General features: G+C 43.7%; 1 protein-coding gene and 1 long non-coding RNA gene across 5 annotated transcripts in view; one reads left to right on the forward strand and one right to left on the reverse strand.

Annotated features, from left to right (window-relative positions):
• Dennd10 (DENN domain containing 10) overlaps positions 1-27,189 on the reverse strand; it is a 34,723-nt gene extending 7,534 nt beyond the window's left edge. For 2 of the 4 annotated variants that reach the window (XM_021253341.2, XM_021253342.2), the window contains exons 1-8: positions 27,085-27,189; positions 22,705-22,901; positions 20,353-20,432; positions 16,712-16,860; positions 15,641-15,752; positions 13,310-13,410; positions 9,967-10,074; positions 8,801-8,895 (exon numbers count right to left, since the gene is read on the reverse strand). In XM_021253341.2, coding sequence (XP_021109000.1) covers positions 8,801-8,895; positions 9,967-10,074; positions 13,310-13,410; positions 15,641-15,752; positions 16,712-16,860; positions 20,353-20,432; positions 22,705-22,901; positions 27,085-27,139 — 897 coding nt within the window. In that variant the 5' untranslated portion in view covers positions 27,140-27,189. Of the gene's footprint in view, positions 1-5,472; positions 6,857-8,800; positions 8,896-9,966; positions 10,075-13,309; positions 13,411-15,640; positions 15,753-16,711; positions 16,861-20,352; positions 20,433-22,704; positions 22,965-25,845; positions 25,861-27,084 lie in introns of those variants that run through there. The other 2 variants (XM_087185242.1, XM_004838833.3) reach the window with 2 other exon arrangements.
• On the forward strand, positions 10,041-16,924 carry LOC147825734 (uncharacterized). Its single transcript, XR_015440457.1, has 2 exons — positions 10,041-10,163; positions 15,884-16,924. It is a non-coding gene; the product is annotated as an uncharacterized LOC147825734 (long non-coding RNA).
• Positions 27,190-27,564: the final 375 nt, after the last annotated feature.

The raw sequence follows: 27,564 nt of genomic DNA on the forward strand, positions 1-27,564 counted from the left end.
CCATTCCAGGCCAAGCTCTATGACAGCCATGCAGGGAAATCACCCAATTTACAGCAGTCTCAGCCCAATAAAAAGCGCAAGTATCAGGTGCACTTTGAGTTGGTCCATTATGCAGGCATGGTAAGTTTTCTCTGGAACCCAGCCCTCAGGCCCCATCCTTCCTCCCTCCTCAGGTTGCCCCCCTTGGCTCAGAAAAAAAAAATTAAATCATGCCAAGGTTTTGATACACTTGTCTTAAGATATTAATGAAAGGGCTGGGGATTTAGCTCGGTGGTTCCACTGGCTGCCTTGCAAGCGCAAGGTCCTGAGTTCGATCCCCAGTACCAAAAAAAAGTGCCTGACACAAGATATTAATGAAACACTTCAAAACACTGAAGTGTCCAGATTCTCAGATGTTTGTCATGTGAGTTTTGTTTAGTTGTTTTTTTTTCAGTGAATGGCACATTGCAATCCTCAAACATGTGGTTATCTTTGTTGCATTGGCATAATCAGTGACTTGTACATTCAGGAATAGCATTTGAGCAAGTTTTATCAGCAAGCAATATTTTCAGTTACAGTTTCAAAAATCATGTAAGAATGGAGTTAAACTTGCTGAATGTAGAGATTGAACCTCAAGTCACTGTAGCTTTAGTAATTGCTTATTGTATTAGTTTAGATGCTAGCACTGCATGTGCTGTGCATATTCTGATTTTATTAAAATAAAAAGTTGAACTGCACAGTCTCCTTTGTTCTTGTTGAACTGTGTTTTTTTTGTTTTGTTTTGTTTTGTTTGGTACCGGAGATGGAACTCGGGACCTTGCGCTTGCGAGGCAGGCACCAGAAGCACTGAGCTAAATCCACGGCCCTCAACTGTGTTTTTAGAAGTGAAAATAAAGTTGTGCTTTTGCCTGAAAAAATAAATTAATAAATAGTTGTGTGACCAGCTACAGTCTCCTTTTAGAACATTTCTATCATCCTGAGCACTTCCCTCTGTCATTTAGTCACTCTGCTCTCACCCAAGCCCCAGGGATGCAGTAGAGCCATGCTCTACATTTGTCTTCCAAGTCTTGCCTTTTCTAGAAATTTTATATAAATGAATTGTACAGTAGTTTTGTGTGACTTCTTTCAGTTTTAAGCTACAGCTATCTTGTTCCTTTTTCATTGCTGAGTAGTATTCCATCGTGTGGCTATATTGCATCTGGCATATCTGTCCCCCAGGTGATGGACATTTAAAAGGGCTGTGTTCAGGTTTTGGCTCTTATGCATAAGGCTGCTCTGAACATTGACTTCCAACTCTGCATGGGCATGTGTTTGAACTTTCAACTTAATTTTAATTTCTGGTGTTAGAGTGCCATGAACTGCTCATAAAGTTGGAGAATAGAGTGACAGCGAGTTAACCAGCAAGTTGTTGCCCAGCGCCTCCGGCCTGGTGCGTACCATGCTAGGCTCCAGGCGCCCACACCCTTCTCAGCAAGAGTCCTCCCTCCTTCCCAGCAGCACCCTGCCTCCCGAGGACAGGCAGCCTCAGGCCCGCCCTATCTGGGGTCCATCTCACCAGCAGGAACCTCATTCTTGCAGAAGGGCTAATTTAGAGCAAGAGAAAATGCTTGATGGGCTGCCTACAAAAAAAGTTTGTCTTCCTTAAGAATGAAGAACTGTGCGTAAGCACAAGCATTCTTTTATCGCTTCCCTGTCGTCGAAAGGTTTATTTTCTTTGGCTAAAATTTCAGAAAGTGCGTAACCAGCAGTATCTGATTGTAACAGGGCACCGTGGATCCGATGACGATGTCTCGGACTGGTCGGCGCGGCTCTCCAGGCCCTGGGCTCCTAAGCCACTCACTGCAACCTGCACCGCGGAGCCAGCGCCAGGGCCAGCGGATGATGAGGGTCTTGTTTGGCCGCCTTCCTCTTAGCACAGGGCAGAGAGGGCGGCTGCTTGCCCCGAAACCGAAAAGCAGCCCACGAGAGCGGCCCCTCCTCCCTTCCAGAAGTCTGGGGGTTACTTAGGATTCCTGAAAGCTTAGTTTGAAAATGACCCCTTTGCTCCTGTTCTTCCCCTGCTGAGGAACAGCTCGGCGGGGCACGCATGTGTTGCCTGTGGTTCACGGGCTGTGGTGTGAGCAGAGCGCGGCCCCCAGGCAGCAGGAGAGCGGTCAGAAAGGCCGGAGTGGCCAGGCCGCAGAGAGCGGGAGCAGAAGGCAGGGAGCGAGGAAAGACAGCTAGGCTTGCTTGTAGCTTTTTATATTTTTGTGATTCTAGGAATTAAACCTGGGGCCTTCACACCGAGCCACATCCCCAGCCCTTTATAATTTTTATTTTTTATTTTGAGAGGCCTCATTAAATCTGTAAGTTGCCCAGGCTAAGTTTGAACTTGTGATTCTCCTGCCTCGGCCTCCCAGGGTGCTGAGATTACAGGTTTGTACCACCACGCATGACTCAGGTGAGCCATTTTTTTGTTTTGGTTTTGATTTCTTCAGACAGGATCCCACTATATAGTTCAGGCTGGCCCTGATCTCACTCTGTAGCCCAGGCTGGCCTCAATCACCCGGTGATGCTCCTGCCTCAGCCTCCCAAGTAGCGAGTAGCTGGGATTCCAGGCCTGCACCACCACACCCATCAGGAGTAACATTTTCACAGTCAAACCCCTAATACAATGTGTCCCAGTAGTGACTCGAAAGGGAGGGTTAAGAACACTCCTCACAGGCAAGACCAGATCGGTCTTTGGGAGGCATGGAAATCCAGATGTGCATTCCCAGTCAGCCTGTGTTCTCGCCCAGGCCCTGCCTGCTAGAATGATGGGTCGGGATGATTTGAAGGTTCTCCCAGCTCTGTTATGCTTCGAGGAATGCTCAAGCCCTCCCCTCCTTCTGACTCCAAGCGTGCTTTAAATCTTAAGAGGCCCCATATCTGGTAGATGTCATCTCTTTTGAGTAGCAAGATGGCCGTCAGGCGGAGGTCCTGGGGATCGGTCAGAGCTCCTGTGCTTCGGACTGGTAACCCAGCCTGCGTATCTCAGGCCAAAGGGAGGTGCGGGCTGGTGTCAGTGCGTGCAGGCAGGCAGTCGTGCAGCCTGTAGCCCTGAAGCTGGACGCTGGCCTCTTCTTCGTCCTGAGGTGCTAGCAGCCTGCTCTCTGCCTTGTGGCTTCTTCCTGTTGAGGGCCACACCTGCTAACCACTCCTAGCTCATCTCCTCATAGCCTCCTGAGCAGAGTTCAAAACACAGCACACCCTGGAAGGCTGAGGCAGGAGGATCTCAAGCTTGAGCCCAGCCTGGGAAATTTAGCAATTTAGTGAAACCCTATCTTAAAATTAAAAAAGGAAAAAAAGGGGGGGTTGTGCTGGGAATGTAGTTCAGGGCAAAGACCCTGTGTTCAAGTCCCAGTACCAGAAAAAACCAAAATAACAACACAGCAGACCCTGGATGAGGCAGGGCGTCTCTCCTGAGCTCACCCCCCATCCTGTCCAGGTAAGGTCACTGTCCAGGCTTCAGGCCCATCCCTTTGTCTGGCAGGGCCTTGCTCTGTACCCCTTCCACCCCCTGCCTCTAGCCTCCCTCTCTGCCTGCTCTGCCCAGAGCATTTAAACTGCTGCAGTCACCTCCACTTAAAGCAAAAAGCCTGTTCTCAGCCAAAGTTGTCACACTCACTGTCTCAGCCCCACCTTCTGTCCTGCCGAGCTGGCCCTCACCAGTGTCCCTCCCAAAGGCTGCGCTGCGGCCCTGCTGGGCCGTCAGACTACTGGGGCCTGAGCTCACAGTGGGTGTCCCGGACCCCCACCCAGCTGCCCACTGCACTTGGCTCTTTGGTTGGCCCATAAATGCCTCAAACTCAGCCCACCCCTACCCGAGGCCAGCTGTGTCCAGAATTAGCAGCACACGCTTTGTTGCTGGGACAGAATACCTGACGCACACAAAGGAGGAAAGGCTTTATTTTGGCTCATGACTTCAGAGGTTTCAATCCATGGTCTACTGGCTCCAAAGCAAAACATCACGGAAGAGGAAAGCTGCTCACCTCATGGCACCCAACAGGCAGAGTGGGTTGGAAAAGCTGGAGAAGAAAGATACCCTTCACCTCCTAACAGCTCATTCAGCTCTAAACTAACTCATCAGTGAATTCAGCCGGCAGTGCTGTCCAGGCCCCATGACCCAGTTACCGTTCAAAAGCCCCACCTCTGAACACATGAGCCTTTTAGGGGGCATTTCATAGCGAATGCATAATACTCCTCTTTCATAGCCCGACCTGATCTAGTCCCAGAACTCACTTCAGACACTGCTGCTGGCCCCGCTCAGGGCAACAGCCCCCTCTGCTGGTGCTGCTTGGCTACAGTCTCGCTCCCACCAACCCTCGCTCCCCTTCCTCTTCTAAACCGTAGGTGCTCAATGAAGAGCCTCACGGCTGCCAGCACATGCAGATCAGGTCTAAGTTCCTTCCTGTGGCCAGAAGAGCCTTTCTGTTAGTTCACCTCTTGGTTCTCCTTCCTCATTCTGGACCAACATCCAGTCCCTCACACGCGCTGCGGTCTTCTCTGGGCTTCCATCCGAGCTGTTCCCTCTGCTCTGTGCTGACTTCAGCATCTGTCGATCCTCATGCCTCCTCGGGGCCTCCTGGGATTCACAGCACTGAGCTAGGTGCCTCCACCCCGTGCTCCCATAGCATTGTTTCCTGCTGCAGGTCTAGCGCTGGGCACTACTGGCTGGCTCTCTGTCCCACAGACTGTGCCTGCTGAGTAGGGACTGCCGTCCCAGGTCAGGATACCCCCAGGGCATGACAGAGAGGGCTCCAAACATCTAGTGCTGGTGTCTCCCACACCTGCCCAGGGCATCAGAGGGTGTTTCTGTGGCTTTCACACAGTAAAAAGGAGTTTCACAGCAGCTTAAAAGGGCCAAATCAGTAAGTTATCTACCAGGTGGCTCAGTGTGGCCACAGGTGTACACTAAACAAAATTAACTAAATAAAGGCAGGAACAAGATGGGAAAGCCTCCAGGTGGATGGAGGTTAAGCTGCTTGCAGATGAGGTTATGGAGATGGCTTTCACTTTCAAAATCTTTTCATACTTCGCCAGTGCCTCACAGTTGGAAAATGAGCTTTTTTCTTTTGTTTGGAGTGGGGAGAATGAGAGGGCATAATTCCTTACCTACCTAAAACTTTGAGTATCAAAATATTTCTATTTTATCTGTACAATATAAATTTATAGCTTTTTTTTTTGGTACCAGGGATCGAACTCAGGACCTTGAGCTTGCAAGGCAAGCGCTGTGCCACTGAGCTACATCCCCAGACTTGTTTTTTTGAGTCAGTCTTGCTTTGTAGTTCAGATTGGCCTTGAACTCACTACATAGCCCAGGCTGGACTCAAACTCATGGTGATCCCCCGCCTCACCTCAGCCTTCCAGGTGCTGGGATTATAACGCCTAGCTTGTACATTTGTAACTTTAACAAGCTTGGTCATTAGCTACTATAGTATTGCCCAAAAAAAAAAAAAGAGAAACAGATGATAGTTTTTGTTTTTATAAAGTGCATATTTAATTTTCAATTCCTGGCCTCAGTAAATATCCTATTTCAGGTCCTTCCCACCCCAACCTAAGGAAGGAAGGGGAAAAGCTACTTTTTATTTTTACTTAAACATCTAACATCAAGAAAAAAATTGCAAGCATATTCCCAGGTAAATTTGCAAAGGTCAACAGTACCGAGTGAAGTAACCTTTCATAATTAGTATGAATATTCATAATAAAAGCGAGTATACAATTTAGGCATCCATGCTTTTTTGGCAATTTTAGGGTCTTCAATTATGAAAAAAGTACACAACTGAACAAAAGAGCCGCCTTGATATGTGGCCAAATCATTCTTACTGGAGTTGTATGAAGACATTCCTGGTTTTGGCCCCTGCAAGAAGTTGATTCCCCCTCACCAATTATAGAAGTCGCTACTTCAGTGCTATGGACACTACTGTTCAAAGGGCTTCGTACTCTATCTTACAAGTAAGGGATCTTTCCCAAAGAATAATGCTAGCAACAGGGCTAAGTGAAGAGTACTGATGGCTTCAGTCTGCCAAATGCTTACTTCTGTAGCAGTATAAATATGGATTATTAAAGTTGTCTACTCAAGTATAAAGTCTATGCAAAACTCTCATAATATAGGCAAAATGTTCAAAGGCTAAGAAAAACATTTTTTTTCTTTTACAAGAAAGTGCAACTGCAGGGTCTCTTGAATGATCTTCTGGATAGTTCTGCAGAAAACTTAGCAGTTTGGCTCAGAAGGTACAGTTCCTCACGAGGAACTGAAGTTCTTCCTAGAAGAATACAAAGCGATATTTCAGGCAGCTTTCTGAAAATGAACCGTTAGTTTATGGCTACGCAATGAGACAAATAGGAAGTTGTAATGAAGACTTTCGCATGTGCTGTGGTTTGCATGGGACTTGACAGAGCTTTTCCCCTTGCTCCAGACACCAGCTGGTTCGTAACACCAGACGTGGCACTTACAGCGCTTGGTCCAGCTCTGACAGCAGGCAGGTCACTAATCATCTGGGAGAAAATCACAAGTGTTTTCATGTGTTTCAGTGTTTTTCAGGTCATGTCTCAATACTTTCAAATAAATCATTAAAAAATATAACATTTCCTCTGTTATTTCCAGTATTTTACATAGTTATGGATACTCAAAATGAAAAGAGAGCTTTAAAACAGTCATCAGTGAGACCTTCTGTCTCAGTCAGATTTTCAGCATTTGTTCGGCTGCGGCTAGATGGTAAAGGAAGTTTTCCGTGGCTGGTGGAAGTCGTTTTTGCTTTAATGCCTGCAGATTGAGGACTCGCTTTCTTCCATCATCCAGAACTTCTGAAAATGGTGCTAGGTTGGTGAAGATTTCTTTTGTTTTAAGGGCAATATCCTTCAACAGAACAAGAAAATGCGCAGTATGTTTTTACCATCCCAAACAGAAATCCATCAAGCATACTCCACCCCCTCCCCTCCAAACACCAGTGACTTCCATTTCACTCCTTCCTCTATGAATCTGCCTATTCCAGGTATCTCATCTAAGTGGAACCATATAATGCCTGTCCTTTTGTGCCTGGCTTTTTGCACATAGCATTCTATCCTAATGTCCTCAAAGTTCATTCATGATCTAACATGTATCAAATGTCTTTTTGAGGATGAGTACGATTCTATCATGTGTATATATCACATTTTGCTCGTCCATTCATCTGCTGGCTTGGACTTGGGCTGTTTCTATCTTCAATCATAACTAATGCTGCATGCAACACTGCCATACGAAAATCTGTTGGGGTCCCTGCTTTCACCTCATTTGGGTCTATACCTAGAAGTGGAATTGCTGGATCATATGGTCGGTCATTTGATGTTGACTGTTTTTTGGACAAATTTCTTCCCAGTAAATATCATTGCCCAGGAAAAGAAACCCAGGACCTGGTACATGGACTTTATTCCTGGCCACTGACTAACTCTCATCTGGGCGGCTGAGGACTCACTGGAGCTCACATTACATCACAGCTTTTTCCTGGCTTGGTAACATCATTAACTCCTAACTCAAATAGTTTTGAACCCCTACCACATGCTGAGCACTTTCACTTTCTCTCCCCAAGGTCGCATTCATTATACTGAATCATTTATGGGCCGGGGATGTAGCTCAGTGGTTCCAGCGGCTGCCGCACAAGCGCAAGGTTCTGAGTTCAATCCCCAGTACCAAAAAAAAAAGCTTTTCATTATACTGAATCATTTATGTATCACTTACAGTCCATGAGAAATGATCCTAACCTAAACAATCCAAAACTCAAATTGACACATTTCACCACCACTGTGAAGAATAAATGTTTTACTGTAATGATGGGAGGCAATGCCGATTCACATCAGAAGAAAAAGGTGTCTTCAGTCTCAGTGTTTGGGTCCTTAGGAGAAGACCATCCACTCTCCTGGTCATGGTTGAACAGTGACACTGGCCAGTCCCTGCCAAACTGTGGCCACCTTATCTTTCTGCGCATGTCACCTCCTCAAAGAGCTGCCTCAACCTCATCCCAATATTCCCGACCTCAGGCCTGTGTTTCTGTCACAACATTTACCATGGCTCACATTACCTTTCGGTCTATTACTCTGTACTCATCTGCTCCACTAAAACATAGGCTTTGTGAGGGCAGGCACTTTGCTCATCAAGTGCCCACAGTGTCCACTGCTCAATGAATACTTCGGAGTAAGAGTAGGCAAGTGATGAAATGCGCCACGTGGGACTAAGTATGTTGAGCTGCTTCTCAGAGGCCCCTTTGGTGGCACTAAGGGACGACAGTCTTTTAGGTGCCCCAGCCCTGGGCTCTGAGTTGGGTCTGGATGAGCAGAGCCAGGGGGAGGCTGGGGTGGGAGTGTATCCTCAGGAGGGGAGCAGGCCAAATGCAAAGGGGCTGCAGACAGGAGGGAGGGGAGGAAGGGGAGGCCATGGTCCAGGGGACGGGCTTTGGCATCAAATGGAAATAAGCGCCATTTGCAATCTCAGGCTGGCCCAGTCAGGAGAGGATGCCAATGGGCACAGGGGTCTCTTTGTTCTTCTGTGAAAATTCAAGAAGGAGGATATGCACGGGCTGGCCCAAAAAAGCATTCCGAGCCTGTGGCAGTTATATCTTTCACGATCAACACCGTCCCCAGAGCGCACTAACTGAGCAGGGCTGGCGGCCATGCACCCGCTTGCCATCACCACAGCGGCTGTGCTGCAGACCCACGCCTGAGCACCTGCTGCGGCAACCCCTATGTGCAGCAGAGAGGCCTGCTCTGCCACAGGCTGACCGGCGAGGCTGCCGTAGAGCCCTGATGAGGCGGCAGTCGAAGGAGTTACCTGTATAACCTGGCTGTCCGACTTATCGGGGTCTTCGGCCGACTGGACAATTAGCTGACCGATTTCTTTGTGCAGTTTACCCATCGTCATGGACTCTGGTGAGAGAACGGGGAGTGTGCTGTGTGAATATTTAGAAGTTTACATAATAAAAAATAATCGGACATCTAATTGAAAACCTGAAAGACTACATTGAGGGAATTTTCAAAAAGCTACAGAACCCTGCACATTTTCATTTTATCATTGAACGAATGTGGTGATACACTAAGAGGTAAGGTGTAATCACAATTTACATACTTCACAGTCCAAAGGAAAACACATCAGTACCAAACCAAATTTCCCCTTCCCACCCATCTGATAAGAATTATTTTTTCTTTTCTTTATTCAGGTTTTTTTTTGGTCCCAGGGATTGAACTCGGGACCTTGTGCTTTTGAGGCAGGATGCAGAACCACTGAGCTAAATCCCTGGCTCAGGTTTTTTTAAAAGACAAGGTCTTGCTATGTAATTCAAGCTGGCCTGGAACTCACTGCAATCCTCCAGCCTCAGCCTCCAAAGTGCTGGGATTACAGCCATGTGCCACCACGCCCAGCTAAGAATTATTTTTCTTTTCAGACAAAAATCTCATAAAAATTCTGACTACAAATAATCTATGCCTTTAAGACAAGAGCCTGACTTTTTGTTCAAGTCCTTACAGGTAAGAATTTAAGCCTACCACAGTGGTATATACTATAGTCCCAGTACTCAGGAGGCTGAGGCAGGAGGATCACTACAAATTCAAGGCCAGCCTCCTACATGGTGAGTTCAAAGCCAGCCTGAATTATATAGCCCTGTCTCAAGAAACAAAAACCAAAACAAAATAAAACCAACAAACAAAAAAACACTTCACATGATCAGAGTCTATCTAACAAAGTTCCCTAATGAGCCGGCATGGAAGAAATAAGCAACCACACAAAAGCTGTTATCAGCAATCCCATCTGTACCACTAACACATCTAGATCTGTAGAGGTAAATGCTGTGTTCAGAATCCAGACACCAAATATCCCTCCAGCTTCACAGCGCAGGGTAAGCAGGCCTCCACTACTGGTTTTAGAGTGAGCCTAAAAAGCACAACTGCTTGGCTTGCATCTTCGTCAACAACGGAACAGAGGAGAGAGAACAGAGAACTAACCTTTTGCAAGAGGAGCAATGGTGATCTCGCTGTCTGCCAGATTCACAAACACATCATAAAGATCCGGTCTATTGCTCACCTCCAGGTCTACAAACCCAGCGACGTAGCCTGCATTACAAAGACGACCAAATTACTGGAAAGGAAAAGATAACACAGCACAAACATATCAAGAGAGAACTGAGTCTAACAGTTTACAGGTGCTTTTCTTAGTGATTTTTTTTTTTTTTTTTTTGTACCGGGGATCAAACTTGAGACCTTGAGCTTTCGAGGCAGGCGCCAGAAGCACTGAGCTAAATCCCCAGCCCTCTTAGTGATTTTAGATGAGCACATTAGCTGTTCCCTGTGGCATTTATTAGGACTACATTAGAACTGGGCATAACGGTGCATGCCGCACCCCTCTCAGAGGCTGAGGCAGGAGGATCAAGCATTCAAACCCAACTTGGGCAACTCAGCCCGACCCTGTCTCAAAAGGCTGATGCTCGTGGTGCACACCTGTACTCCCAGCATTTGGGAGGCTGAGGCAGGAGGATCACTGTGAGTTCAAAGCCAGCCTGAACTATGTAACAAGTAGTTTTTTGTTTGTAAAACAAAAAACCCCAAAAAACTCCAAAATGGGCTGGGGATGTAGCTTACTGCAAGTGCCTGGGTTCAACCCCCAGTACCATACACAAAGAAAACCCATAAAAATGATTATACTGGGCTGGGAATGTAGCTCAACAGTGCAGTGCCTGCCTGGCAAGCGTGAGGCCCTGAGTTCTATTCCTGGTATATATATTAAAAAAAGACTATATTGGGCCAGGGATTTAGCTCAGTGGTTTTGCCACCTGCTGTGCAAGCGCAAGGACCCGAGTTCAATCCCCGGTACCAAAAACAAAAAACAAAAAACAAAACAAAACAAAAAAAGACTATATTAATTATATTAGTTGCCCAAAGAAATTCACAAAATGCTCCACAATTTGACTTGAGTGTCAAGGGACAAGACTGCAGTCAAGCACTTACTCCCATCATTGCTACCCGGGGCAGGGATGACAGAGGAGGCAGAAGGCTGTGGGGACTCACTGATCCAAGCTTCCCTGCAGATCTGAGAGCCCATCTGCCTGGGTTCTCAGGGATAACACGGAGAGGCACCACCATTCACTGCTCAGATCCGAGACAGTTAGGGCAAAAGAAATCAATAGACTTCTGAAATCAGTTTTGTTCAGGACAAAGGTTCCCAGACTTCTTTATTTCATAGAGCCGCATAACTACAAAATGCTGGGGGAAGGGCTGATGTTGGTTTGATTATTTTGAAGACCTACTTATTATTGCTAAATATTTAATTTACCAAGTACAGACATCTAAAATATAACAGCAATAAAAACAAAATTGGCTATGGAAAGCTAGACCCAGACCAAACTACATTAGAAAATGCAACACACAGCAAAATGATACTGCTGGTAATAGAAAAAGGAGGAAATTATTCAATACATGTCCTGAGCCAAGTGGTCATCCAAGCCAAATGAAAAAAAGAAAAAAGAAAGAAATAGGGTTGGGGGTGGAGCTCAGTTGCAGAGCCAGTGCTTAACACACACAAGACTCTGGATTCATTCCCTGGCGCCAAAAGAAAGAAAGCAAAGAAGAAATCAGACCCCAAACTCGCACAGTAAACAAAAAAATAACTCTAGGTAGATTAAAGAATTAAATGGGAAAAAGAGGATTGCTGTAAGTTCATGGCCAGCCTGAGCTACATGGAGACCCTGCCCCCCAAAAGTAAATAAAAGTGTATCACAAACAATACGCTGTTTAAAGACATGTTTTTTGGTTTTTCTTGGTTTTTTGTTTTGTTTTGTTTTTTTTGTACCGGGGATCAAATTTTCTTGGTTTTTTGAGATAGGGTCTCCCTTTGTAATTCAGGCTGGCCTTGAACTCACTATGTAGCCCAGGTTAGCCTCGAACTTACAGTGATCCTTCTGCCTCTGCCATCCCAAGTGCTGGGATTACAGGCGGGCGCCACCATGCCTGGCCTTAAAGACATGTTTTTATATGTGTATGGCCATGAAGAGGAGTAAATCCATGAAGAAATCAAAGGAAAAGATAAGCTCTGAGTAGGAAAACAGGTGCAAAGAGACAGAAAGGGACATGAAGTGTACTTAAAAACATTGACAATATTCCACCTTTTTACCTGTCTGTGAGGCCCATAAGTATTTTTATTTTTTATAATTGGCACAATCATCATATATCATTTTGTATTTAAGAAATATTTCTTAATTTGAAAAGCAACAACAAAAGTCTACTATTTATTACCATCATTGTTTTTTATGAAAAGATCCTTTAACATTATAAAAACATAGGGACTTGGCCCGGGATGTATGTAGCTCAGTGGCGCCATGCCTGCCTGGCAAGTGCAAGGTCCTGAGTTCAATCCCCAGGATGATGATGATGATGATGAAGAAGAAGGAAGAGGAGGAGGGGAGGGGAGGACTAACATAGGAACATAGTAATTTTAACTTTAAGGGCCAGAGATTTAGCTCAGTGGCGCCGCGCCTGCCTCCCAAGCACAAGGTCCCGAGTTTGATCCCTGGTACCTCAAAAAAAAAAAAAAAAAAAACCTCAAGAATTTTAATTTTAAAAATAAATAAGCCTGGCATGGTGGTATAGACTTGTAATCTCAGCACTCGGGAAGCTAAGGCAGGAGGATCACTGCAAGTGTGAGGCCAGCCTGTGCTACAGAGTCCCAAAAAACCAAAACAAAACAAACAAATAAATAAATAGTACCACTAGAGAAATGAGATTCCTGTAGCTATAAGTAATAATGTATTATTAAATTATTTCCAAAATCTTTCTTTTTTAGAGACTCAGTAAGTATATAACATCATTTAAAAATAAGTAATTTTCTTTGAAAAGTTATGGAAAGGCTCAAAATAAAGTCTAAATATTCAAAATCAAATCACTGATAAGGAAACTTTTAAAATTAGAAGTTAGAGCCAGGTGTGGTGATGCACGCCTATAATTCCAACACTCTGGGAAACTGAGGCAGAAGGGTTATGAATTTGAGCCCAGACTGGGAAACTCAGCAACTCAGTAAGATTCTGTTTCAAAAAATAAAGCTCAGTGTGAAGGCCCTAGGTTCAATCCCCAGCACCAGAAAGACAGACAGACACACATCAATAGATAGAATGAACTTGGGGCTAGGGGTATAGCTCAGTGGTACAGTACACAACATGCACAAGGGCCTGGGTTCAATCCCTAGCACCCTGCGCCCCATCCCCAAAAGATTAGAAGTTTACAGGCTAACAAAAGAGAAATGCTCCTTTAAGCAAAACCTCCTTTAAGCAGTCTTTCCTCTCCAGGATGCACCAGCTACCTGTGCACATCTGCAGGGCTTCCAGCTCATCAGCATGGAGATGGACGTAAGAATGCAGGATGGTCCAGTCCTGACGATGCCACACTAGGGCAGGCAGGGTCCTGGGGAATCAAGGCAAGAGCTCAATCACATGGTTATTGGCCCACACTGCTCCATCTCTTTCCGAGGAGGAAATGAGGAGGGTACAGTCCCACAGCTAGGCAGTGGCAGAGGTGAGACCACAGCCCAGATGTGCTAACGCCTCCAGGCTTACATTAAAGCAATGCCATGTTTTAATGTCTGCTTTTGGGTCAGACTGGCTACAGAACTCTCAGAGTGAAGTTTCCAAAGATCTCCATGGAGACAAAGAGTTATGTTGGTAGTTTCCCTCTAAATATATTACTCAGCAGATTGCTAGAGAGAGGGACCCTGGGGCTTAAATCCAAAGTGTCCCTTGTAAGCAAGAAATTATCTGAGCCAGCTGTGGCACATGCCTACACTTTCACCACGTTGGGAGGGTGAGACAATAGGAATGCAAGTTCAAGTCTAGCCTGGGAATTGAGTGACTGAGACTGTATCTTAAAACATAAAATATCAAAGGTCTAGGGATATTGCTCAATGCAAAGACCCAGGGTTCAATGTCCAGTATTGGGGGAAAGAAAAAGACAAGAAAAAACTTGTAGCAAAACATGTACTGCAGGAAGATGTGCCGAATTTATCTGTGGTTTCAGGAATCCGTTGGTGTCCTACATCACAAGCTATAGCTACTTCAGTTAAAGAAGTATAAATGTAGGGAAAAGGTAATAGGATAGAATAATAGTTTGAAATGGAAGAGAGGAGGGTGAAAACTCTGGGTGTCTCACATATGAAGATGAAATTATAATCATAACAATCATTTCTAAAGCATGAAGGGCAAGACACATGCTAAGCACGTTATATAAATTATTTCCAGTCCTAAAAAAAATTTACTGAAAAAAGTATTAGGACCCTCATCTTTCAGATAAAGAAACTGGGGCTCAGAAACATTCAGTATCTTATATATGGTCACAGAGCTAACAAGTCACCCTTCCAGGACTTTTTTGTTTTTGTTTTTTTGCTACCAGGGATCGAACTCGGGTCCTTGTGCTTGCGAGGCAAGCGGCAGAACCACTGAGCTAAATCCCCAGACCTTTTTGTTTTTGTTTTTCAGTACTGAGGATTGAAACCCAGGGCCTTTGCACTGAGTTACATCGCTAGTTCTTTTTTATTTTTTGAGACAGTGGGTATCCCTAAGTTGCTTAACTGCCCAGGCTGGGCTCCAACTCATGATTCTCCTGCTTTGGCCCCCAAAGTAAATGGATTACAGGTGGGGACCACCACACCTGGATCCCTCCCAGGACTTTAACATAAGTCTGACTATGAAGCCTTTCTCCTTTTCATTATCTTACCACTTATGCTCTGCAAGCCTCAATTTTCTCATTCATATAATAGGGTAATAATACTTTCTTACCACATTCTTATCATGAGTCAATTTAATAACAAGGTATCTTACATAATGCCTGGCATGCAGTAAACCTGCACAAATACTAACTCCTCTTGCTTTTAAAAAAGGAGCTATGGGCTGGGGATTTAGCTCAGTGGTTTTGCCGCCTGCTGCGCAAGCGCAAGAACCCGAGTTCGATCCCCAGTACCAAAAAAAAAATTGAAAAAATAAAAATAAAAATAAATAAATAAATAAAAAGGGAGCTATGAACAAGTTAGATTTAATAAACAAACAAAGAGGGCTGGGGATTTAGCTCAGTGGTTTTGCCACCTGCTGCGCAAGTGGAAGGACCTGAGTTCAATCCCTGGTACCAAAAAATAAAAAAAATTAACAAAGAGCCCACGCTGTTTTTATTATAATAGAGTCTGGTAAAACTGAACAGAAGGAACGACTTAGTTAAAACAGGAGTCAGCAAACCATGGCCTATGGGCCAAGCCGCCTGTCTTTGTAAATAAAGTTTTATTGAAACAGTCAATTCATTTATTACACACGTCTGTTTGCTTTGGTGCTACCCAGGCACCTGAGTAGTTGGGATACAGACTGTATGGCTCACAAGCCTAAAATATTTTATCTCTGCCATGGAAATGTTTGCTAACTCCATGCTCTAACATAGTCCTATTTCTAAAGTGAAAGGACGATCTGCCCCAATTCAGTGACCTTGAACCACTAGACTGAAACTAAAGCATTAGACCAAAATGGTACCTTATTGTCAGACTAATGCACTACGCTATTTATATCAAATGTGCAACAGAACAGAATACACAGGAACATCTAGCGTTCCAAACTGTCTGCCAAGAAATTCTGCACTTTTTAATAATTAGTGACAATACCTGGTAAACTCTTGGACAGCTTCTATTTTGGGGTGATAGACGACAACTCGTTTTTTTAGCATCAGTGCCATGTGTAATATAACAGTTTCCATTCCAAATTGAGATACAATGTCTTAAAGAAAGAGCATAATGTTATTGCATTAAATATTATACAACATAAAGTTTTTGTCAAAATGAATTCTTGTCATAGGAATATAAAATTATTTTCGATACAGAGAACATGTTTTTCTTTTATTTTTCCAGGTACCAGGACCTTGTGCTTGCCTGGCAAGCATGGCACCACTAAGCTGCATCCCCAGCCCCTCAGAGAATGTGTTTAGGCAAACAGAAGTAGTACAGAACCACCTCATTTGGTGGGTGGGCATATTTATCCAAATGCTGGATGCACAGATGAAATGGAATGAATGAGATGAAGGAGAAGCCATGTCTTTCAGTGTCATGAAAAAGTTCTAATTAAAAAAAGAAATGTTCACTAACCCGCTGCCCCATGACATTACTTCAGTCCTTTTCACCTAGTTTGAAGAACACTGAACCCCTCAACGGGATGCTAACACCGAAAAGGACAAGAGATCACGAGCAGATGGTCAGCCACTGTGGGAGGAGGTGAAGAGGGCAGCCTCACCTTCAGAGTCCCTCCCTCCTCTCTCTCTCAAGGACCCTGAAGCCCCCTGGGCTGCCTCTGCCATTCTGCACTTCCCAGCTGGTAGCTGGATTGGGGACTCCAGGCCAGAGGGTTGAGCTCTTCAGATGGAAGAGATAACTGCTAAGATCTAAGGAAAGAACAACTATAGAAGTCAGTAGAGATCCAAAGCATGAAATGCAGTATGCTGGTGAAAGAACTTTCCATAGCAACAGAATAATATAGAAAGAATGCTCCCAAAATGTTTTCTTTTGACAGAATTCTAACTCAATAAGGAAATATGGGAGTTAGAATACCCTTCTGAAAAACAAGGAAAAACAAGTACACAGATGAAAATAATGCATGGAAAGAGGGCACTAGTCCAGTGAGAGGTTGTCCTTGGCTCAGCATTTTGTTGTTGGGCTGAGTTTTTGCTTCTTTCTCTTTTTTACCTTTGATGGAGCCTGCAAGGTATGCCTTTCGAGCATCAAAGTCCTTGCTAAGGAAAGAGCCATTTTCTTCACTCTGACATATCCCCTTTGTAAGAACTGCAATATAACTCTCCATCATTTTAACTGGGCTCCCATGCTTCAAGTACACTCTGTAAGAAAGGACAAAAAAAGACTGCTTTTACTTGGCATGAATGACATGGAGATGTACAACAAGGCTAGCCAAGGGTACTTTCTAAAAAACCTAATGTAAACTTGCTAACACACTTTTTTTCTTGCTAACACACTTCTGAATGCCCGAGTCTTTTCACAGCATGTATTATATCTCTAATTTAGTTAGAAATTCTATTGAATAAAACAACATGACAGATCTTCAACAGTTCTTTGAAGGCAGTTCTTTCTTTGTATCTACCTAAGAGTGCTGTAGTCTCCTACAGCAGGATTAACTACGGACTTTGGTTTTGCAGTGCTGGGGGTTGAATGCAGGGCCTTGGGCACAGTAGACAAGTGGTCTATTACTGACCTACCCAGCCCAACTATGGTCTTCTCATGGCCCCATTATTCTCAAGAACATTACATTCTTATCTCTTTTTATGTCTCATGTTCACAACTGGTATCCTTAGTCATACAACTCTTGTTTTATTGGTGCAATTTCCTTTGACAAGAAAGGAGTTTTACGCATTGTTCACAGAGAAAGCAGTAATTAGATGTAGAACCCATACTTATTATCAGAGCTCCCAGAGGTAGCTATATTTAGATAATTAAATCCAAGCTCTTTAAGTTTCCAGTGATAAACACACATTAGAGACATTTGTCATCAATTTAAGACTTCCAGAAAATGCTGACAGGAAACTGGCTACATTTATAGCCCACATGTGGAGTCAGTCACTTCCCCCTTGAAATTTCTTCCTGTGAACAACTACAACTAAATTTTGCCTGAGAAACATGACTGGGGGCTGGGGGTGCAGCTAAATGGCAGACTGTTTATCATGCAGGTGGCCCTGGGTTCAACCCTCAGCATTCCCTCCCTCCAAAACAACAACAAAAAAACAGATAGGGCTGGGGATATAACTCAGTGGCACCATGCCTACCTTGTAAGTGCAAGGTCCTGAGTTCGAGCCCCGGTATCAAAAAAAAAAAAAAAACAACAGGCATGACTGGATCCACTTGGGTCTTTCAGCAAGTAATATGACAAAGAATCAGGAATAAAATAAAACTGACATTTAGGACAGACCATTTGAGAATTAATTTATTGCAGACAGAGTGAATAAAGGAAAAATCTATTTTTAACAGATTATCAAATTTTGCCAATCATCAGGTTTTTTTGGTTTTAATAATTTCAATTGACAAACTGAGGAAAAAGAGGTAAAGAACAATGAATAGTGGGCTTTCATATACAAAAACTTATATACTAAAATACAAGCTTACATAGGGAGAAAACCTCTCTGGTAGGATATAACAGGGGTTGTTTGCAGATGGGGTAGGGAGAAAAAACTTTTGTATAGTTGGTATTTTTAATTATGTACTTTATTGCTAACACCAAAAATATTGCACTAACATTACAAAATATAGGGCTGGGGATTTAGCTCAGTGGTGCTGCCGCCTGCCTTGCAAGTGCAAGGTCCTGAGTTCAATCCCCCGTACCAAAAAAACCCAAAAAAACAAAACATTACAAAATATGAAAAAAAATACACAGGAATGGACAAGACAAACATAAGAAAGTTGGTGGGACAAGATGACTTCCTACAACCCTGGACCATTAGAGAAAGAACAGAGAGAAGAATCCCTCAAAATTACTCTAGAGGAGAACCACACAGGGCAACTCAGGACCTTGTTCAGATGGACACCCACAAGCTGTAACACCTGACAGGACAGCTGATTCCAAGTGTGCACAACCCCAGTTCTCCCCAAAACTTATGTAACTGAGTTGAAAACATAATACACTAATTTAAACACACACACACACACACACACACACACATGCACAGAGCTGGGCGTGGTGATGTTCACCTACAATCCCAGCACTCTAGCAGGCTGACGTAGGATTGCAAGTTAGCCCAGCCTGGGCAACTTCATGACTTAGTGAGACCCTGTCTCAAAATAAAAAATAAAAAAGAGCTGGGGATGTCTGATCTCACTTTTTTTTGCTCTGGGATGAGAGAGGAGAATCCAAAGTATTGCAATGCCATGGTTCCGCAGAAGGTACAACACTTCCAGGCTTCCTTATGGGGTCTGAAGTCACCTTACCTTCTAGACTCCAGGATATTCAGCCAAGTAACTTAACCCGATTCAATCAAATGAATTAGGGGACTACTGTTTGTGCAAAAATACTGCTCTGGTAGTTTTAGTTTATTCTTTCTGAATAGTAATAATAACCTCTGTTTGTGTCTATGCCACACTGGAAGACAGTTTATATTCCACACAGAGCCATATACAGTACCTGGAATTTGTCTTACAATAGCAAGAAGTCTTTCTTATTGTAGCTAGTTGCATAAACAGTAAAATCTCATTTGGTCAAAATACAATCTAGGGCCGGGGGTTTAGCTCAGTGGTTCTGGTGCCTGCCTCACAAGCGCAAGGTCCCGAGTTCGATCCCCGGTACCAAAAATACAATCTAACTGGAAACCCTTAATGAGGTTGAGGCTTTGTTTTGGTTTTGTTTTCAAGGGTGTGTGTGTGTATTAGTGGGGGCATACAAGCATAAAAAAGGTAAAAAGGTAATCATTTATTGGACTTTTGTTTTTTAAAGTACCAGGGATTGAACCCAGGGCCTTTAATATGCTAAGCAAGCATGCTACCATTGAGGTACTGTACATCCCCAGCCTATTTATTGGACTTATAGTGGCGAAAAACACAAACAAGTCTTTCTCTTCACCTCCTCACAAAACTATTGGGCGACAGCCTAAGGGCCAGAGCTTATATATAATATCTAGAATTACAATTGTATCTAGTGATAATATAAAATGAATAACAGTAACACTAAAACTAAAATTTTGTTAAAGCCATTATCATTAAAGAAAAAGCCAATATCCCTAATATATAAGAAAGATATTATTAAGTCCACTAGGTATACTCAAAAATACAAGAGGTGGACTGGTATATTTTAGATAAATATTTTCAACAGCTGGGGCAAAACTAAAGGCATCTATTTGAATGATGACTAACCCTTGAGAATTTCCCAGGCCCTCAGCATTCCAGCTGAGAAACATTTTCCTATGCTTTAACATAATTCAAAATGTCCATTAACTTTCCTCAAAATAACCATCTCACACAAATCTAAACACATATGAACCAAATTACCACTTCATAAGGCACTTAACTTCCCCACACTGCTAAGGAAACTCCCCAACCGGAAGTGGGGAGAAGTAACAGATCCAAAGTGCCAAATGACCCAACACATCCGGGAACTGTAACAGTTGTCCAAACTGCTTCTCTCCCCCCAGCCCATTTTCACAAATCACAGGAGAAATCAATAAAGCAGAAGAGAAAGTCCTCTACCAAACAGCCTCTGCAGGGCTATTCTAGATTAAGTCAGGGAAACAGAGGGCTGATATTTGCTTCCTGCATGGAGAAATCTGCTGTGTAACTACTGAAGGAGATCTTCACTTTGGTATATTAGCATTTAACACGGTTTTCATACAGACCTACACAATATCCTAGTGAAGGCGGCATATTTCTCTGGGTTAAAATCTTTGGCGGTCAGAACAATAGAAAAATGAGTCACCTGTCCAAAGAAACAAAAGAAGTACACTTTTAAAAGATACTTTAGTAGAAGTTAATACATACTTTAATGAAATAATCATTTTATTTCCCTATTCTACCAAACCTCTGGTACAATGCATACCAGCATTAAAAGGAAAAGACCAAAATTTAAAGTCTTCGTTTGCTTCACCATAATTTTATTTGAATTGAATTTATGTGTATATATATTATTATACAAATATTTATTTCCCACATAAGAGTACACAGTTTTAGGAAAAATTTTTTTCAAAAATATTTCATTACAGTGGTTCTGCCACCTGCCTCACAAGCACAAGGACCTGAGTTTGACCCCCGGTACCAAAAAAAAAAATTTTCATTACAATATTGAAAATAGGGGCCAGGGATGTAGCTCAGTGGCGCCACACCTACCTCGCAAGCACAAGGTCCTGAGTTTGATGCCCGGTACCGAAAAAAAAAAGAAAATAGATTCCTACTGAATATCCCCTACTCACCAAAACAGAAGTAGGATGCTAAATCAGACCTATCAATTAGCAATTGTTTTCATTAATGAGATAAAAGGATAGAAAACAAAATGCATCTCAGTACAATGAAACAGTTGCTGAAATAACTCTGTAGAGAGCTCCAATCTAAAGACTACTACTATGTTTCATTAATTTACATGCTTCTATTACTGAAAATACAAATTTCGGATAATCATAACCCTGATATTTCCATCAATGAGACCAAATTTAGAACTTTATAAAATACAAAGCATGAGGGGCCGGGGATTTAGCTCAGTGGTTCCAGCGCCTGCCTTGCAAGCGCAAGATCCTGAGTTCGATCCCCAGTACCAAAAATAAATAAATAAAATACAAAGCATTGAAGAAATACGTTTTTTAAAAATCATATTTTGAAGTATAGAACTAATTTTGCTATTTTTCAAATCTGAAAACCAGATGTAATGTTGACATTGCTGTAATGTGGCAGTCTGGAATGTAAAACATGGAATGAATCCACTTGAGGTTGCCTCAAAACTTTTCAGGGTCTGGGCCAGGGATTTAGCTCAGTGGTTCCGCTGTCTGCCTCAAAAGTGGAAGGACCCAAGTTTGATTCCTGGTACCAAAAAAAAAAAGACTTCAGGGTCGAGTGTGGTTGTACTCGCATAATCCAGCATTCTGGGAAGCTGGGGCAGAAGGACCACAATTTTGGGCCTGGCTTAAGCAACTTACTGAATCATCAAGACCCTGGCTCAAAATAAAAAATGAACAGAAAAGGAGGGGAGAGAGCTGAGGATGCAGCTCAGTGTGAAGTTCTCAGGTTCAATTCTCAGTACCAAGGAGGAAAATCCCTAAAACACAGAGTGTTAAAGTGGTATTGTGGACATGCTGCATACAGTATTATCACGACTAAAATATTAACCCTGAAAAGGGAAAAACAGTCTCCCCACGTATACACCAGAGGCTCAGCCACTATGCTCCAATCCTCTTTCCTTTAGAAAAATCTGCCTGCTTGGGGTCAAGAAAGTGCATGATAGCCACAAAACAAGTTTTCTCACATTGATACTATTCATATCAATAAAACACCATTAAAGCCTACTTAATTCATAAATTTCCTTACCATCTCTAAATTTTTAACATATCTTTATCATTCACAAGCAAATGAAAAAAAACTCTTACTCTGTCAAGATCATATCCTCTGAAATAGTTTTTAATTGTGGAAAAATGCTTCTTTCCACTTTCTCTGTTTTTTGAGACAAGGGCTCACTATATAGCCCAGGCTGGCCTTGAACTTGTGGAAATCCTCCTGCCTCAGCCTCCTGAGTGTTGAGGTAACAGGCATGTGCCACCACTGCCGACTGCTTCTTTCCACTTTTAATCAAAGTCATGGCTTTGAAATTACATTTCTACTCCATCCGACTATAACTTGACAAAGGAAAAAGATCCCTGTATTGCTCACCACTCTATCAACCATAAAAATTATGTGGGTGGGGGTACTGAGGAACTGAACCCAAGGGCACTCTACCACTGAGCTACACCCCCTGTCTTTTTAATTTTATTCTGAGACAGGATCTCACTAGTTGCCTGGGCTGGCCTCCAACAAATCCCAGGATTATAGATACAGGCTACCACACTCAGCCACGATAGATATTTGTATGTGAAGGAAATCATTCCTAGTGAATGTAATAGTTAATATTTTCAAATGTGTTCCGTGAATAAGGTCTAAAGCTAAGAGTTACTGAAATAATCTTACTTTAAATATTTTTGGTTGTTTTTTTTTACTTTAAGCAGTCATACCTTTTTCAAAACTGAAGAATCTGGAACTTCAACTGTTGTGATATAAAACCATGATCTTCTGTACTGCCCAAAGACAAAGGGATGGAGAAGTTTGTTTTCATCTGTAAGGCAGCATTTTCTGAGCAGCAGATTCCTCAGTGCGGCTGTCGTGGAAGGATAACACCACACCCACAGTACTTCTCCATTTGTGTCCTTTTCTACGGTGGAAAGATGGTCACTGAGAATGTCAAACAGCAGCAAGGAAGTGAATTGATTGGTTACTTAGAAGCACTTAGTGGAATCAGTTTTAATACCTCATTTTACAAAGCAACCAACAGAAGTTGAGAGCCCAAATCCCAGTGAATTCATCATTTTGAATATTAGGCCTCCTGAATAAAAAGCTTTTTATAACAAGCCATGAATGAAAATGTATTTGTCTAAATGTATGTATTAGTACATATATTATTAGTACATATTTGCAATACATAATTACATTCATCGCAGGGAGTTGGTACATGCACATTAACACCTTAATTCTTTCTTCTTCCCCTTCCCCTGTTCCCCATTCTTGTGATCCCCTTCCTGTTGCAAAAGATCTATCTCCTATTTCCATTATCTTTTATTTTATATTTATACCTTGGGTTTCTCATATAAGAGAAACCATGGCATATTTAAGCTTCTATGTCTGCTTCATTTTACTAAACATTAGAGTCTTCAGGTGCACCCATATTCCCCCAAATGACTCAAATTTATCCTTCTTTATGGCTGAGTAGTACTCCACTGTGTATAAATATCACATTTTCTTCATCCTTTCATGTGTTGATGAAAATATAGGATGCTGGGCCAGGGATTTAGCTCAGTGGTTTTGCTGCCTGCTGCACAAGCGCAAGGACCCAAGTTCGATCCCCGGTACCAAAGAAAAAAAAAAAAGAAAATACAGGATGCTTCCAAGCTATTATAAATTGTGCTGCTATAAACATGGGTATGCGTGTATCACTGTAATATGATGTTTTTAATTCTTCTGGGAAGATACCTAGAAGGGGAACAGCTGGGTCAAACAGAATTTCTATTTCTAGGGGTTTTTTTTTTGGTACCAGGGCTCGAACTCTGGACCTTGTGCTTGCAAGGCAGGTGAGGTGCCACTGAGCTAAATCCCCAGCCCATCTATTTTTAGTTTTTTGAGGAATATCCATACTGATATCCATAGTGGCGGTACTTGTTTACATTCCCACCAACAGTGTAGTAAAAGGCGAAAGGTTTATACGATCTGAAGAGAAACCAGTGTCCCCATCAACAATGCAGAAGGGTTCCTTTTTCCATGCAGCCTTGCCAGCCACGAATGAAAATTTAGCCTTAGACATTTGGTACAGCTCGTCCATATCTCCTCCCCCACACATGCTTATTAGTTTATAATGATATTACATTTTTATTTAGTTAGAAGAATCTAACAAATATAATACATAGAGGTTTAAGAAAAAAAGAGAAGGAGCCGGGCATGGTGGCGCACACCTGTAATCCCAGCACTCGGGAGGCTGAGGCAGGGGTGGCCTCGAGTTCCAGGCCAGCCTGTGCTACACAGTGAGTTCAGGGCCCAGCCTGAACTACAAAGGGAGACAGACCCTGCCTCAAAAACAACAAAAAAAGAACAAGAAGAAGGCTGGGGATATAGGTCAGCGGTATAGCATTTGGTAACATATACAAGAGGCCCTGGGTTCTAGCCTCAGAATTACAAACGGAAGTTTGTTAAAAACAAAAAATGAAGGGCCAGGGATTTAGCTCAGTGGTTACGCCGCCTGTCTCACAAGTGCAAGGTCCCGAGTTCAATCCCCGGTACCAGAAAAAAAAAAATGAAGATGGTATAATTTCTTTCAAATCAATATCAATTGTATAAATTCTGTACTTAAAAATTTGGGAAAAAAAATTATTTGGGGCCAGGGATTTAGCTCAGTGGCATCATGCCTGCCTTGCAAGTGCAAGGTCCTGAGTTCAATTTCCAGTACCAAAAAAAAAAAATTTTATTTAGTGCGGCCAGAGACGAAACCAGGGCTTCAGATGGGTTAGGCAAGCTCTCTATCACTGAATTACAACCCTAGCTCCTAAAAAAGTTTTTTTAATCATAAAAATAGAGGTTATCCATTCATATGCATACCTTTATCACCAAACACCTCAATTACAAAAAAAAAAAAGGGAATTTTGCTACTAATAAAAACTTGAGGGACTGAGGGCATAGCTCAGTAGTAGAGCACTTGCCTTACATGCACAAAGCCCTGGGTTCAATTCCAGCACTACAAATTTTTTTTTTTAATTTAGAAAAAAAGCAAAAGAAGCCAAACATTTTAGAGTAACATCTACTGAATGTGTAGTGGTAAAAATCTAACTTTTGATTTACAGATTTTTTTTTTTGGTACCAGGGATCGAACTCAGAACCTTGAGCTTCCAAGGCAGGCGACAGAACCACTGAGCTAAATCCCCAGCCCTGATTTACAGATTTTTTTTTTTTTTTTTGGTACCGGGGATTGAACTTGGGACCTTGCGCTATTTACAGATTTTTTAAAGTGCTCTTTTTAAAGTAGGTATGGTGGCTCATGCCTGTAAACCTAGCACTTGGCAGTCTGAGGCAGGAGGTCTGACTATCAGAAGTTCATGAGTTCCAGGCCAGGCTGGGATACATAGTGAGTTCAAGGCCAGCCTGAGCTATACAGCCAGACCGTCTCAAAACCCGCCTCCTCAAAAAACTAAAATAAAAAATGCTCTTTCATTATGGAAACTATCAATCATATAAAAGTAGAGAGAATAATAAAGTGAATTCCCCGAGCTTCAATAATTATCACCTGGTCTTCCTTGTTTCATTCGAGGTAAGGATCCCACCCCACCCCCCTTCCTTTTTTTTTTTTTTGAGACAGGGTCTGGCTATATATAGTTCAGGTTGCCCTTGAACTCACTATGTAGCTCAGGTTGGTCTTGAACTTAAGGTGATCCTCCTGCCTCAGCCACCATACCCAACTCTCCCCTCTTTTTAAATCTGCCCCCCCCACCCTGGGAATGGAACTCAGGACCTTGCACTTGCCAGGCAGGAGCAATGCCACTAAGCTACATCCCCGACCTTGTTTTAATTTTTTAGGAAATAGGGATCTGGCTATGTTGCCCAGGCTGTCTTTAAACTCCTAGGCCCAACTCCTAGGCTCAAGTAACCCTCCTGCTTCAGCCTTCAAAGTAGCTGGGACTGCAGATATATCATCACCCCCCTTTTATTTGAAATAAATCCTTTCAAAATGCACAATATGAAAAATTAAAACGCACTGAATTAAAAAAATACAATCATAGTTATCCTTTTCTTCGCTGTTACTGAGGTCAGATTTTAACTCAGCCTTAATTAATTGTACCTTCTGGCAAAACTAAGAAGCCTGATGTACTTAGGTTTTGCTTTGATGCAGGTTTTGTTTTTCAATCACACTAGAAATGCATACAGGAAGACTTTTCCATATAAATGCACTTCTTTGAGACACTGAAAAATGATTAGCATTTTTCTCGGTTTACTAAGCCTAAGCAATGTTCCTGTACATCTAAGGGATAGAAAGACAATTTAGGAGTGTGTTAAATCTCAGGAGAGTAAAAATTTTTCAAAGGGAACCGACAGACTTTCATTCATTCAAGCCACCTGGTGCTTCCTGTCACCTACAGACAGATGGTTCTTCGAAATATCCACCCACCACGAAGCACTGCGCACGGCTCACGAACACACTCTGGGCTGCCTGGGGCTCCCGACGAACTTCCTCACCCATGAGTTCCTCGACCCGACCCGAACAGGTCCCAAGTGTGATTATGCAGGAACTCCAGAGCTCGAGCTTAGGGTGCTGGAGCTCTCCACTGGTAGGAGTGGCGGTCAGGGACTATGCTGCCGGGGTCCCAATCCTGGCTCTACCACTTCCTACCGTGTGTCCTGAATAAATGACACCCCGGGCCTCCGTCTGACTTTTCCTATTCACCCACTCGGGGAGCGGTAAGCGGGGAACAGTCGTGCACTACGCGCTGCAACCCAGCCGGCCGGGCGGTCACGCGGTTCCCTGCGCTCCGAGGCGGCCGCCCGGCGGGACCAATCCCGCTCCCTCCCCGCCCCGCCAGACTCGCGCAGTCGCCGGAGCCTCGGAACCCAGACCCGGGGTCCCGCCGGGCACCCCCGTGTACCGCAGCCTCCGGCCGGGCAAGGCCCCAGACGCCGCCGCGGGAGGACCGGCCAGGCGGCGGGCGGGTCCCCGCGCCGAGGAGGCCGGGCCCACCGCCCCCAGCCCAGGCCCCACACCGAGGGCGTCGCGCCTCAGCACGCAGACCGCGCCCAGGACCCAGGAGGTGCGGGGGCGGAACTGGGTGCGGCCCTGGAGAGCAAGGCGCCTGCGTTCTCACCGATCAGCCCCACTCCGAGCAACAGCTGAGTGTCCCCCGCCTCGGCCGCAGCCATCTTCCGCCGCCGCGCGCAGCTTCAGCTCCCGCCGCAGGCCCCGCCCACCCCAGGCCCCGCCCGCGACCCCGTCCGGCCCTCCTCGGGCCCCACCCATATCCAAGTCCCGCCCCTTCCTGGAGGCCCTGCCCTGCCTCGCTCGGACTTCCTTCTAGGGCTGCTGGCCTAGATTTAGGCTAGTGCCCACTCCCACTGAAACCTCCTTCACGCGACAAGTCCAGGTCTCTAATCGAAGTCTTCATCCGCCTTCTCAACCCAGTCCAATTTCCCTTTTTTTCTTATTTCCTTATTCTTATTCCTTATTTGACCCTAGTCTGGGTCAAAAAAGCACGGCACATGGGGCCTGGGATTTAGCTCAGTGGTGTCACCGCCTGCCTCGAAAGCGCAAGGTCCTGAGTTGGATCCCTGGTACCAAAAAAAAAAAA

Source organism: Heterocephalus glaber, unplaced genomic scaffold (assembly GCF_053883595.1).
Source record: "Heterocephalus glaber isolate CG9 unplaced genomic scaffold, H.glaber_assembly_v1.0 deba00001497, whole genome shotgun sequence".
NCBI classification, from domain to species: domain Eukaryota; kingdom Metazoa; phylum Chordata; class Mammalia; order Rodentia; family Bathyergidae; genus Heterocephalus; species Heterocephalus glaber.